General features: G+C 43.0%; 1 protein-coding gene across 2 annotated transcripts in view; it reads left to right on the top strand.

The window, feature by feature from the left end:
* Positions 1–262: 262 nt before the first annotated feature.
* SCUBE1 (signal peptide, CUB domain and EGF like domain containing 1) overlaps positions 263–14,791 on the top strand; it is a 194,158-nt gene continuing 179,629 nt past the window's right edge. For both annotated transcript variants that reach the window (XM_077178403.1, XM_054631631.2), the window contains exons 1-2: positions 263–710; positions 3,459–3,581. In XM_077178403.1, coding sequence (XP_077034518.1) covers positions 278–710; positions 3,459–3,581 — 556 coding nt within the window. In that variant the 5' untranslated portion in view covers positions 263–277. The remainder of the gene's footprint in view (positions 711–3,458; positions 3,582–14,791) is intronic.

The following is a 14,791-nucleotide window of genomic DNA, read 5'->3' as shown; positions in this document are numbered from 1 at the left end:
GCGGGAGCGGAGTTAGCCGAAGCTAGGAGGTAGGCAGGGGAGAGGGGAAGGGGGTGGGAAAAAAAAAAAAAGTGGTCTTTTAGCCTGAACCCGAGAAGGGTGAAATATCCCTGGCCGCCGTTGCCAAGGAGATGGGCAGTGTCCGCCGGCCTGTCTGTCCTCACAGCCGCGCCGTGGGGGGTGTCCGTCCGTCCGTCCGTCCGTCTGTCCGTGCATCCCCTGGCGGCGCCCGCAGCGCCGGCCCCAGCCGTGGGGGGGCGCAGCGCGGAGGGTGGCGATGCTGCGGGGTCGCTGCGGGTCCCTACGCGCTCCCTGTCGGGGCGGCAGCGGCAGCGAGCCGGGCCGCTCTGCCTCGCGGGGCAGCGCCGCACGCCCCGCCAGCAGGCACCGCCCGGGGCACGGACCGGCTCCCCGCCGCCCGAGCACCCCCTCCCCGGGGCGGCGGGGCGCGGGGGCAGCCGCGGGGGCGGCTCTGCCCCCGGCCCGCCCCGGCACCGCCCCCGCCGCGGGAGCCCCGGCGAATCAGCGGGGCGCTGTCAGGGCGTCAGCGCCGGCGGCTCCGCGCGGCCGGCCCCGAGCGCGTCCCTTATCGCAGACAGGCACCGGGGATCGCATCATTATCATGGGCACTGTTTGCTTTTCGCGGCGCTGCTGTTTGCTTTTCGCTCTCGCCTGGGCCGGCAGGTTGGCGGGAGGCAGCGGGGGCGCAGGTAAGAAGAGGGGGCTCCGCCGCCGTGCTGCCTTCCCCAGGCGCGGGCGGCGCGGAGCCGCGGCCCCGGGGGGACCGTGTCTGTCCGCTCTCCTCTGCCCGCTGTAAGGTGTTCAGGGGGAGGTCACTTCTCGCTGCTCGTAGCGCCGAGGGTTTTGGAAGTTGCGGTGGGGAGGCGTTTTCTCGCGTGTTTGCCACAGCCGGAGCCGAGGGATTTCTGCAGGGAGAGATGGGGAAGAAAAAGTTACTTTTCTTGAGTGCCTACGAGATAAGTATGTGCTGAGCCCTGGAGACTCCGCAGAGCAAGCGTTGGCTGGGATATCTTAACAGGTTTTCCTTGTCTGCGCATTAACCCAAAGACCTGGTGTTTTAAACAGCGGCGCTCGTATCAGTTTAATAGCTCTAATTATACTTTGTCTTTGCTTCGGTGTTTAAAAAAAAAAAAAAAAAACAACCAAAAATCGAACACCCCCCAGTCCTATCTGCTTTGGAATGTTGCAAGCCCGAAGTGATTTCTGAAAGAAATGCATGCAGGTTTTGAAGTTGCGCGATGAGAAATCTTTTAAGGTGAAGTACGAGCGGGGCCAGGCGTCGGGGGGAGGGAGGGGGAAGGGTGTGGAAAAAATCCCTGTTCCTCGGATAGAGGAGTTTAAATGTAACAAAATGAACGAAGTCAGCCTAGAAGTTCTTACAGTCCCACTAATGCAATGTGAGATGTGGAGCAGAGCAGGGGCTCATACTTGGTTTTGCCCTTTCATTTGACTCATTGGCATTCACGCCTGACTCCCAGGCATCCTCTGGTTGCTGTGAAATGTCCCCCTTGGCTCAATGCAGTTTGAATTTTTGACGGCATTATAAAGAGTCCAGCTGTCACTTTTGCTGATCTTGATGGGAGATGGGTGCCGGTTTAATGACTCAAAAGTATGAACCAAAGCATTAAAAAAAACCGCAGAAAAAACCCCACAAAAACTTATTTTCTCTTTGTGCTTGACTGAATCTGTGCCTGATCTGAGCAACACCTAAGCTAATTCACGTAAATCATAGCTAGATTTGAATTGGCTCAGCGGTAAAAATAAACGAATGGACAAGAAAGAAAGCAACAGATTACAGCAGCTCTGCCTTAGTCCGGAAAATTACGACGCTCGGTGTTCTGTTTCCCTCTTTCCTAAAAAAAACACCAAAAAAACCAAACAAAAAACCTCTACAACAATAACAATACCGAGTCCGGGGAATTCTCTCTCTGGTATTCCAGAGGTGCCCCGCGGGGCCGCCCCGGTCTGCACCTCTCAGAGAAGTTCTCTGCTGTGTGCCATGCTACAATGTCTGCTTATTCTCCCTTCTCTAAATAGCCCCCTCCTGTTCCCGGTGACTTTGAAGGATCCGTGTGTTATCACTGGAGATGGCCGAGTGAGCACTTCTGAAACAATTAGCGTTAGGATTTCAAGCTAACAATAAAACTGTTTTCACTTTAGTGCACCTTTTTGAGATCTGTTAATCTAATTGGCATTAAACCAACTGCACATGCCTTTCGCTGGATGCCCGTCTGCCTCCCTCCGCAGCACCCCTGTCTCCTGGGTTCTTCCTGACCATACAGCGGGTGCTGTGCTCTGTCCAGTTCCGCGGGTCCCTCTCCGGCTGCCTGCCCGTGTCTTCCCGGGAGCCCCAGATGTGGCTGTGGCGTGAGGCAGGGAAGGAGCCCCCTGGGAGGTGCGGGACTGACGGCCCGGTCTGGCCCGGCCGCTGTGCCCGGGGCGCGGTGGCATCGCCGCCCCTGGCGTCGGGGGCTGTGGGTGCCGGTGTGCCCGGGAGCGGCTGTGGGCAGTGCGGGGCCGGGGCAGCTTAGGCAGGGCTATAAGCGTTCCCATGTTCCCAGCACACCCCATCCCTGAATAGGTCGGAAGGTGTTTTTTTTTTCCCCACGCTCACTTCATTAACATTCCCACGACTACCAGATCTCCACTCTATCTCATCCTCTTCCCTCCCCATCCTCTTTAAGTCTGGAGGAGAGAACGAATGCCCGTCACTAAAATGATTGTAAAGGCTTCCTACTCTGAAAACAAGAGAAGTGGTCTGGGTCCCCCTTTCAGAGTAGGGCATATCCAGTAAGGCACCCACCCGAGCAAGGGCCAGGATGGCTGCTGGCACTTTTTTCCCCCTAAATGAGTTTAGTCCAAGTAGATGATGATATTGCAGGTTGCTTTCCTCCACTCTACCTTACCGAGTTTCATATGGTCTTCCATTTATTTTTTATTTTGCTTCTCAGTAAAATGTATTAATGTGGTTTTACTGTTCAAATATTTCTTTTTCCCATTCCCCCACCAGCTTAGTTTATTTAAACTAGGGTCTATCTTTATGAATTAAGAAAATCTCTGTGCTAGAACATGCAAGGAGTCTTTTTTTTTTTTCTCCTCTTATATGTAATTTAAGCATTCTCTTGTTTTACTAAGATGTGGGTCTCCAGTACCAGACTTAAACAGCAGAAGCTAATTTCCAGTGTCTAAGTACTTTATTCATAGTGCAGAAATGTGAGACCGAGTCCCTCCAGCTCCGTGGAGCAGTGCTTTTAAGCGACTTAAAGAGAATATCACGTTGTCTAGTTTAGTTATTTATCCTAAGATGTTCTCATTTCCAGCATGACACTGGGAAGGCAGGCAGGCAAACAGCTTCAAGGGGAGTATCTATCCTTGGTGTTTTGTGGCTCTGGTCTCCCTTCTTATCTGTCCCCTTGGGGTTCCTTCTGTGCTTCCAGATGTTGACGAGTGTGCAGAAGCTACGGATGACTGTCACATCGACGCAATTTGTCAAAACACACCAAAATCCTACAAATGCATCTGCAAGCCGGGCTACAAAGGGGAAGGGAAGCAGTGTGAAGGTAAGGACAGATCGGCTCCTCTCCTGTCTCTTCTCCCCTCCCTTCTTTTATTTGTTTGCTCTTTGAAAGCTTTTGTAAATAGCTGAATTCCTGAAACGATTAATGCAGATTTACAGCTGCTTAACCTCAAATCTGGGTGTTTATTGGCAAGCATCCCCCTGCTGCTTTTGCTAATTGTCCGGCACTGCAAACGTTGTGCCCGCCAGCCTGCTCTTAAGAATAAAATTGAAAAGAGGGTGTGAGGGGATGGCGTTCTCTGGTAGCACCAGTTCCTCCTGGGCAGTGGTGGGCCCGCTGCCCCTGGGGCTGGAAGCGCTGCGCCAAACACGTGGGTGCGGCCTGGGGATGGGATGGGATGGGCCGGGCCGGGCCCCTGGCCAGCTCCCCAGCAGAGAGAGGATGGAAAGGACTCGCCATTGTTTTCCCCAGACAAGTTACAGAAGGTATTTTTCTGTACCTACTCAGACAGGACGCTGGAGTTCGATTCTCTTTGACACTCTACATGTGTCATGATTGTATAGTTCTAGTCCTTGGAACATTATTTTAAAAGGAAGCATTTCAGACTATTGCACTTATAACACACTTGAAAAAACTTACTTTACTTCCCTATGTCCTCACATCAGTCTTGTAATTGAAAAAGACCTAGCAGGTTTTATTAGGCTCTATGTACACTCATATTTTGGATTTTACGCACTTCATCTTGTCTGTTGAATCTCAGTGGAGAGATTCTCTGGTGAAAAGAACAAATAGTGTAATCACAGCAGAATGCCTTACAACTAAAAGATGCAAGATTGTTACTTTTTCCCACTTGTAGATACTTAGTAGGTATAATATTTTCCTTCCAAGTCTCTCATTCTACAGCAGAATGCAGCTTTTTAAAAAACATCTATCACCAGTCCATTAAAAAGATTGAAGACCTAGAAATTAATTTGTCTACAAAAATTTGAAATCACGTACTATTCTCCAGGGACCACCAAAATGTTTGTGGTTGTCATATTTTTCTGTCGTGGACTTAAATTGACAAATTCTGATTGTCCACCTTTTGGTGCTCTAGCATCTTTGAGCTGCTGTTCCTCTGGAAGCCGGATTTTCTTTCTTGCAAACAGGATAATCATTCAGCACCAGTTCTTTCTCTACTCATCCCTTCCAGGGAAAGAGCTACAGAACTCTGAGATAGTGTACTCAAGGCCGCAGCTGTGGAGCGGCCATTCCCAGCAATGGTACTTCTTGTATTGCTTTTCTACATTAAAAGTTTCTTTATGATTTAACTATTCATATTTTAGTTGTTGAGCTCTGTTTAGTGGTAGATGTGGCTTATATTCATGCTTGTCTAATACACATATACCTCTGCCTGACTTGCCTTGGTTCACTTAAAAAAACCCCAAAAATCCCAAACTCAGTAAGTAGTAAAACGCAAGAGTGATCCTTTTAATGATGTACAGAATAATGGAACATCTGTGTCTGATATCAAACTAATATCTAATAGAATTTAGTGTCTGATAAGCCTGATAAGTAAACTGGGACAGACTGCAAAACTGCATGGATGTTCAGCATTAGTCAGGTAGTATAAGCTGTCTAAACCAGGTGTTACTGTGCATGATATATAACATTTTTTCCTACAATATTATGTCAACAGTTCTAAAGATTTTGCATTGGTTCCATGTTTTAAATTGGTAATTAATACTAAATGTTGATAAAAGCAGAAAGCTTCAGAAAGAGTCAGTGGCATGTCTAAGATCTGCCTCAGTCCTACTGTACATGGAAAGTGGGTTATTTTTCATCTTGAGGTTAGGTATTCAAAACCTATGGAAATAAACAGACTAGCTTAATTGATTGGTATTTAGTATTTTGTCACAAGACTACCTCAGTGATCAGCTGTTAGAAGTTATCTTATAAGATAAAAGTGACAAAGATGAAACCCACTGGATTGTTTTTGTTGTGCTAAAACTAAATCTGGGTAATTAAATAATTCTTGTCTTGATTTTAAAGCCCAGTCTTTATAACTGGGCTTTTCAAAATAAGCCTTTTGATCAGTGAAACTAGTTACCTGTAAGAAAAAGTTTTTGTACAGATAATGAGCCTCTTTAACTAAGTTTGTAGCAATCTACCAGTGTTGCTTCATGTGTGAAGAACATTGAGTATATCATAACTAACTCACTTATAGCCCAGGCTCTCTCATACAACCAGATTTTACTAAATGAGTAGAATTGCCATTCATGCAGCACAGTGAGCTTAAAGGCATGCTATCAAATTCATTCTGATAAATTTTAGTGAGCTGCCAGTTTAGGTTGTATTGAGGCATTGCAATTAATTTAGCAAGGTGCATGTTTGTTTATTCTAAATGGTCGTCTTAAATATTGCTTTTGTTCACTGAAAATCCATTCTAGAGTAAAGGGTAGAGTATGGGAAGTAGTATTTTTTGGATGATTCTGAGGAGCACATATTTGTACAAACGTGTCCAGTATATCAATATGTATTTGTGTACTCTTGTGTATTTATTTATAGTTTTTCTAAACAATGGAATCCTTAGATCAATGCAGTAAATGTGGAGCCCAGCCACTTTGCTCAGGTTTGCTGCTGTGAGCTGAAGGGTGGGGAAAAATGCATATGACACAAATATTCCTTTAAGGACAAGTGGAGAACTCTAGAAGCAATTGCATGGAAATGAAACATTTTCCTGACAGTCTATTAAGTTTCATCAGTAGGGAATTTCTTTCTGAACTTTGATTTTCTCTCAAAATGTCTTTTGGCTTGGGTTTCTCCAGAGTTTGTGAAGATTAAGGATGACTTTTCAGTTCACAGATCTTTTTCTTCTTTTTTTTTTTTTTCTGGCTAGCTTTCTTGCCTGAACCAGTTGACCTGTTTCTTTCCACAGAGCACAGTTGTTTCTCCAGATAGAAGAGTTCCTCATTCTTCTTATATCCTGTCTTCTGCTTCACTCTGTAGATTTCAGTTGACCTTTTTTCTTTCTTTGAGGTATCTGTTATGCTTTGTAAAGCCTCATGGTCAGCATTGCCATGATATTTTCCTATATCATGTAATGGATCAATATCCCTTGAACACAAATTCTCTAGCTGGCATTTTCATAGGACAGAATAATGTGTCCAACCCAGATAATCTTTAAAAAATAATTCTCTATTTCTAGTCAATATACAAAATCCATTTATTCACAATTAATTAATTTACTTGCCCTGCCACACCTGTTATTACCTAAGAAGTCTTCCCCGTTGTGATTTTAGTCAGGATCTGAAATGCAGTGGACTGGATTCAGCTGCAGGCATGATCTTTCATGATCCATAGGACTTTGTTCTTACCTTCTCAACATTGAATTTTGGCTTCCTCACTGGTTGATATTTCAACAAAATTGTGTTAAAGGAATGGAAATTCTGGAAAGTTCAAAAAGATCCCAGGTCCTGGGGTTCTTTATGCCTTGACAGAGCATTCCTCGTCTCCTATGCAATGTTGTGTGTTTGCAGTTGTAGGATATTCTGTCATTGAACTGTATAGGAAGGGGTTTAGCTCTCAAACCCAGCTGTTTGGGGTTTTTACCCCATACTACTTCTCTGACTACTCCAAACTCTCACGCCATTAATGGTTAAAATACTCTGTATAGTTGTTGGTTGATATTTACCTATACCCATTTTATATCCAGTTAGCGTTAAGTTTATTTTATAGGTTGATTTTTTTTCTTATCCTACTTTTTATTCTCAGTGGGACTGTAATTTCAGTGAGTTGCAGTGGCTGTTGGTTTTTTCCTTTTGGATTATACTTTACATGTAGGACCCTTAAGACATGTTTATTGGGACCTGTTACTTCTGAATTGTTAAACTCTACTCAGTGCTTTCCCATATTGACTGAGATTTTCCTCTTGGAGCATTTTTTTCAACTGTCTTTCATGGTATTATCAGACTTCTGCTTCAGTTCTTTTAATAATTTATCTCATACAGTTGTTACAATGTTTCTTGCAGTGTTTCTTGAACTTTTTGTGCAGAAGTGTTCACAATTTTCAGCTGGACTTTTTTCCTTTTTTTTTTTTTAATTCTCCTGTGATGCTTCATCATGTTTTTGATGGATTTCTTGCTGAGGGCAACATACACATACCATGGCAAAGTGTCCTGGTAGAGTATGCCGTGGGAGGGTGATTTTCAGATTTCTCCTCACTTTGGAAATTTGTGCTATAGCAGCAGCAATTCTGCTTGACTGCTAAGTGAGTGGGATTGTGCAGTTCAAGAGATTTGTCAGTCACATGTTCATGTATTTGTAGTCTTTTTCATAATCTAAATAATCATTCTAGATAAATAGGTAGGTGATAGTGATAATCTGCAATGAGGGCCTTTATTCTTGATTGCCCCAGTGGCAGCACTTCACTGGGTTTAACCATGGTACAATCTCAAAATAAACCATTCCTGCCTCAGTCACAGGTATAGTCAGTCTCTGCATATGTCCATTTGGAAACACAGACCAATTGTCCCTTCTGAACAGTCATTATTATCTTCAGTAGTTTTGTGGATGTGAAACCAAGTTTCTACTCGCGCATGTTTGTTAGATCTGTTTTTAATGGATTTTAAACAAATCTAAGCAATTGGAAAAACCTCTCATCACTTTCATTTAAATAATAATGATTGACTCTCCAGGCTTGACTTAAAACTCCTCTTATAATTTTAATCTTGTTGACCTGTTTTATCTTTCATTTCCTTAAGAAGCTCATTCATGGTTTCACTCATTGGGTTTTCATTTTATTACGGCCTTTGAAATACCCGTTGAGTTCTTCTCATGCTCTTCAAAAGTGAATCCAAATATTGTGACAGGGCTGCTCCGAATCAATCAATTTGGAAACACAGGACTTTCCAGACTTCTCATTTCCCAGCTCCCGGTCCAGTATCTCATACAAGAGCCTCCTTTTGTCTGCAGGGATAAGTAAGGCGCTTCTGGATGTCCTTTAAGTGGAACAATGATCCCATTTCTTTTAAGAGCTCCATGGTCTCCCATCAATCCACTCTCAGCAGTTCTTTCTTAAGTGAGTCATCTTCATCAATGATGTCCTGGGAGAGCTGGAACACTGCTGGGTGTCCTTTGGTTTCTGAAACTTGGGCATCTTGATGCTTGCACAACTCTAGTGAGCTTAGACTTGTTCTGTCTCTGCAGAATAACAGTAATGCCACTGAACAAGGCAGCTTAAGTGACTTCTTCCTGCTTCTTCCTGATTGATGATTCTTCCGATTGCAGTAGAAGGTGAATTAATATTTTCAAGGACTCCCTTGGTCTCCCTGAATGAAGTCTGCAGGGGATATTAGGTGCTGAAGCTGCTGTGCTTTCTGGGATTGCAATACCTTGACAGATGGTGATCATGTCTTGTGTTGAAGTTCACGTCACCCTCCCCTAAGGCCGTGCTCCAGATGACACCTGGTGCTCCAAGTCTGTGCTGCTAGATTTGTGAGGCTGGCTTGCAGCAGCCTGTCTGAGCGCAGAGCAGCACACTCTGACACCTCCAAATTTTATGGGGATTTGTATTCCAGGATCAAATCTTCCTTCCCAGTTTGATTCACACAAATTATGGCTTTACTCTGGATGAGCCTCTGTGCTGATTTCACTGAAAGCAGCTTTCACAATGAAGCTGCTTTCAAAAAATGAAGGAGAGAGAATATAAACTAGCTTCTTTGATTTGAGCTGGTAATTGCTTTTTTATTTTCACTTATTGGGTAGATTGATACATTTTATTTGGTTTAGGCAGATAAAAGTGTTCACAGAACTGAATTCTGAAGCCTTCTATATCTCTGCTTTTTTCTTTCTCCTTTTTTGTTTTAATTCTCTGGTACTATTTAATACTCAATTTTGACTTGTGAGTTTTCTAACTTACATCAGGAGATGAATTTTCTTGGGAAATGGAGAAGTGGAGAAATAGCTTCAAGTAAGAAAATACTCCTGAGAACATTCTGTATTAAATCAGAATTTTATTACAGCCTAAGTGAATTAACAGCTTATGATAACTTTTTTCTTTTTCCTCCTTCATGCTTCTTTCTGTTCAGTGAATAGGGCTTTTGTTTTGGTCCGAGTTGAGCCTTGATTTTATTTATTTATTTATTCAAATTGCTTTAGTTTCCCAACTTTGTTCAGTAGTTCATCCACTAAAACCAGAATATCCCTTAGCTGGGCTGACATGCCCTGTTTAACTGCTCCCAGGGCCATCCGTCCCCATGTGTCACGAACCCTATTGTTTTCTCCTCTCCCTTTTCTTCCCTACCCTGTCCTACCTCTTAGAACTGCTTTTTGACAGCCCATAATGCTGCTTCAGTGAACAGCTCCCCCGGTGGTCCACTTTGGAAATCTTCCATTTTGACTTAGAAAAAGAACATTCACTCCAACATTTTTTTTTCTCTCAGAATGCTTCTTGGATACAAATATCACTATATTTTGCATAAACAAATACCATCCCATATGAAATATGGGCCTCATTCTTCAACAGCATTACATGTAATTCTCAATTTGGAAAAAAGAAGGTTTTTTTTCCAAGGACACTTCTCTAAATAGTTGATAAGCTCCCTGTCTGCTGGATGGTCTATGGGTACTCTGGGAACTTATTTATAAAATTTCATCAGGCCCAACAGTTGCTAAGATGCAGAGCCCAGGGTGGCCTCCTGGAGTGATATAAACTTGGTATTTAGAAGGAACTTCTTTCCACCCAGATACACAATGTAAATTAACTGCCAGGAAAATTATAATGAAATGAAGGAGCATAAATAAAGTGTACTAAGCTCAATAGGTCTGTCCTTCTTTTGTCTTCATTCATTTTACATCTGCCAGATACTACCCAGTTTTCCTTGTTTTCCCACCCATCACCTTTACTTCTGTTACAGTCCCCTTTCCTTGCAGTCTTCATTATGGTGTCTTGTGTACTCTCTTACTCAGCTGTCTTTTAGCCTTGTCATTTCTCTACTGCAAACCCCGCTTCTCTTTTGTTCTTTTCTCATCTATTTTCAATTATTTCATTTAGCTTTCCTTCCCCTGTCCTCTCAGTGGCTTGCTGCAGTTACAGCAGTGTTTTTCTGAGAGCCAGTGTCCCACAGCAAGACCACTGGGCCAGGAGAGCTGGCAGCTCTAAGTGCCCCTTGCTGGTCCTTTCCCTTGGGTTTTGTCTTTAAGTCAAAACAGCTCCTACCAGCTCTCTTTTCTTGCTTTTTCTCCCTTTTCTCCACCTCTTTCCTGGCCCCCATCCACAGCTCAGAGCTCACCTGTTCCTCAGCACATTCCCTGCTGTTGCCACCCCTGCAGAGCCATGGCTCTTCTCTCAGTGGCTAGCTGGAAAACATCTTAGCCTGGCTGATTGCCATCATTTGTTAGCTCCCCTTTGGTTATGGGCACTGTCTCCATGTGTGTCTTCACTGCCCTGCTGAAATACACATTCTTTGTTTGGAGGCTGATGGAAGACATGGTCAGGGACCCTCTGCTGGAATGATGGCAGAGGAGGAGTTAGGGAATGTGACCTCCTCCTGCTCCCTTCCCCAAAAAAGCTGCACTAATGCTGCTTCTGTCTCCTCTGCATTTGAGCCAGGGAGCATCCATGCTGGCAGGACACTGTGGAGTAATGGGAATGATAGATGGTGGATACCTGAGGATGGTGGGTACAGCCTCTGCACCCATGGTACCAGTCCCAGGCTGTTCTAGCCCAGGATAGCTGTGAGCCTTAAATGCAGGCCAGGTTTGGCCAACCTCAGGCAGTCCTGAGATGGAGGATGGATGGCAGGAATCTGTAGGGAAAACGTGCGTGGAGTGGCAAAAGGAGTAGTGCTCCCTCTGCACTGGTTTAGGAAGCTTCTTTTCCTTGATGTTGCTCTTTCTTTTGCACAAGGTGATTGATGTGGGGCTAGTCTGTGAAGAATATCACTGAAATAATGCCCCCAAAAAGCCCTGTAAGCATTTCTGCACTGAAAAGTTAATGAACTGGGATATAGAGGCTGAGACTCATGGCCAGGAGAAGGTGGTGGTGAATAAGGTGAACAGATTTCCTGATCTGGTTTAGTTTCTGGAGCCATTGTGGTGTGAAACTACAGCATAAGATTGAAAAAAACATCTACCATGGAGGACGTTTTGGAAACTTCAGCTGCCTAAATTTCAGCAGATGCCTGTTGAGCTTTGGATTTATTATATTCTTGGAGGAGGGGAAGGGGCTAATGAATTTTTAGATGGGTAATTTTTTTTTGGTAAATTTTCAGCTGTAATTTGACCATCTTATTCTGTCCTGAGAAATCTCTTGAAAGGTAACTCCCTGACACCTTATTAGAAACAAAATCTGACAGTATTGAATCTGTTGAAGCAGTTGAGGGAGATTTTTTTTTAAACATAGCAAAGCAGTGATTTTTCCATATAATCCCTTTAGAAAAAAGCTAATTTCCTGGGTTTTTTTTCCTTAGTTTGTTTTAGCATATATATATTCGTTTTTAATTTCAACTGAAAAAAATTACCTGCTCTAAAGCAGATACCTTGCAAGAAAAAATGTAGTTCATACATAAATGTTTGGCAGAGTTATAAGAAACTGAAGATAGGGTCTGACAGACCCCCTTGAAATTTCAAGACTTTTCTTCACATTTAAGATGCTGAGCAAAAGGAATACCCTTACAGTACAGTTGGAAGAATTTTTTTGTTCAAGTGCCATGAATCACCTGAGTGCTCAAGCCTGTGTTTAATCTTAAGAAACTGTTACCTTTTAAAGTAATTGTGTTTAAGTGCTTTATTAAATTGAAGCTACTGCCTTTTTTATGTTGTAGTCCTGCTTTTTTGGAGCCTGTAGAAGGTCACAGTTTTTCTTTCAGTGACCAAGGAATTAAAAAAAAATATAGATAATTTAAAAAGGTGATTTAAGACCTTGATCTTGCACATGCTTCAGACCTAGCTTAGTGAAGTTTGTTTGGTGCTGTAGGACCCATAGACAACTTATCAAATTCAAGACCATTCTTTCACAGCTATTGACAATGTTTTATAGTATAGCCATCAAAGAATCAGAAATATTAAATAGACAACTTTCAGATTGTTCTGATTCTTACAGTAAATATTTTAAGCAGATGAGCTGTTATCTCAGAGAATATAAAAGCCAAGTTTCATTTACTCTCTCAGAGTGAGGTTACTAAGCTTCATACTATCCTTCCCATGCCTTAATCTGCATGAACCACTGTCAGTCCTTACATTTAACATCATGCTCAGAGAGCACAGAAATTTAACTGAAAAACCAAGAGCAATGCATAATACCATTTTGGTGATTAGTAATGTTGTTGGAGAGAATGGTCCTGCTGCAGAAAGTGCTTCAGAGAAGGGCAACCTCTGCAGAAATAGGTATTTGTTGGACATATCATTGCTGAAAATACTACAGGACATTACTGCTGTGCACTCTAGTTCTTGCTGTTGTAAGAGGGAAACTGCACTGAAGTGCCTTTGTTCTGATTTCATTATCTAGAAGCAGAGGTCACATTCAGAACTTTCATTCTCCCTGTTATAGTGGAAAAAGGGATTGAAGTAAGTGGGGTATTTGCTTTGCTGAATAAGTAGGCTAGGTAATGCATATCTAAATTGTTTGGCAGCACATGAACAGAAGGAATTCGATATCTGACTTCATACTTCTAGAGATGTCAGTGTCTCTACCAAGCAGAGTTCTGCCTTTATTCTTTTTGCAGAACTTTGTTGGGAAAGGATTCCATAAAACCTGTCACTTGGAGACATGCCAATGTTTTTCTCTGGCTGTGAAGCACCAAAGTCCAACTTTATTTGGAAATTTCCATTTTTTCCTGATGCATTCCAACCTGTCTAAAGATGCATGCGATCAAAGCTCCTCTTTGCATCTCCTTCCCCCTCCCCCCCCGTCACTTTTCTCTTAAAGCAGCCCAATTCTTGCTTGCACAGTGGTGGAGTTCACCTGATCTTTAGTGCAGATATTGGTACAGCATGCTCTGCAGGGGCAGGTGCTCTGAACAGTTCACTCCTGCCCCTGATTGGGATTTTCCCCAGGGCTCTGGTGGTGGCTTTGTGTGCATGGGCAGACTGGGGAAAGGCATCCTCCTTTGGCTGTGCTGCAGACCCAACCCAAAGCCCTGAGGGAGGCTAACTGCATTATTTGGCTACTAGAGGGCAGACTCAAGTGGAACCCTCTGGCTTTTGCTTGGCTCGAATTCCTAAGGAAACTATTTTACCTCTATTCAGATGGGAGCGTGCAGACGTATTGAGAGCGCAAGAAACAAATGAGGGAAGGAGGGCTGCCAGGATTTCTCTGACCTGTGACTGTTTTGCTGTAAGAATGAGCCAGGGAATGGGTATAAGAGAGGAACAGACAACTTCAGCCTGTTGTCTGGAAATAAAAACCTGAATACTAAAATGCTTTGGTTGGATACAGTCTGATTCATTAAGTATAGAATCTTTCACTTTGTGAAAATGGCAGCAGCTTATTCTGTATACACACAGTTTTACGTTTAGGGAGATTATGACTTCTGAACGGAAGAACTTTTATAATACAGTTTTCTCAAAATCTTAAAAAGTGGAAACGACCTCATCAAATTGTTTATAGTATGATTGTTTACTAGGAAGATACTTTTTTGTGATATGGGTAAACTCTAAGTTGCTTTCATTCAAGTTTTGTATTAACAATCACATCTAGGTGTATATTAAATGTATTTCTCTTCTTGATCCTTCTGGCACTTTGCATCCTTTCACTGTCTGTTTTGAAATGTTTTTAAAAAAAAATCTTTGTCTCGAGGGAAGTACAAGAACTGCATTATAAAAAAATACCTGTTGACTGCATCATATGTGGTCTTACAGAGCTAAACCCAAAAGCTTCAGCTTTTATTCTAAATAGGAAATACACAGAAGTCTATTCAGGATAGCAACAGCAGTAGCATTAATTTTCTAGAACAGCTTAATAACGCATTTTACCTTGAGTTAATACAGAAGGTTCCAATGCATATTTCTGAGTTCTTTCACTGGATTTTGCCGCACAAAACCAAAAAAGAGTTACTAGAAAAGAGTTACCATAATACATTCCTTTACTGCTGAAAGGCTCTTAGTGATGTCCATGAATATTGATGTTATGATTAGGTACTAGTCCTAATTTTGAGCTGTTTTTAAGACAAGTATTCTGATGGTCTGTATGGAAGGCAACAGCTGCTGTAGCCTGCTCCACAACATCAGTCTTTATCCTGAGTAGGATAACATGATAAAATTGCCTGAGTTAG

This window comes from Agelaius phoeniceus, chromosome 5 (genome assembly GCF_051311805.1).
Source record: "Agelaius phoeniceus isolate bAgePho1 chromosome 5, bAgePho1.hap1, whole genome shotgun sequence".
NCBI lineage: Eukaryota > Metazoa > Chordata > Aves > Passeriformes > Icteridae > Agelaius > Agelaius phoeniceus.
Note: the sequence above shows the minus strand (reverse complement) of the source record. Positions and strands in the feature narration are given on the sequence as shown.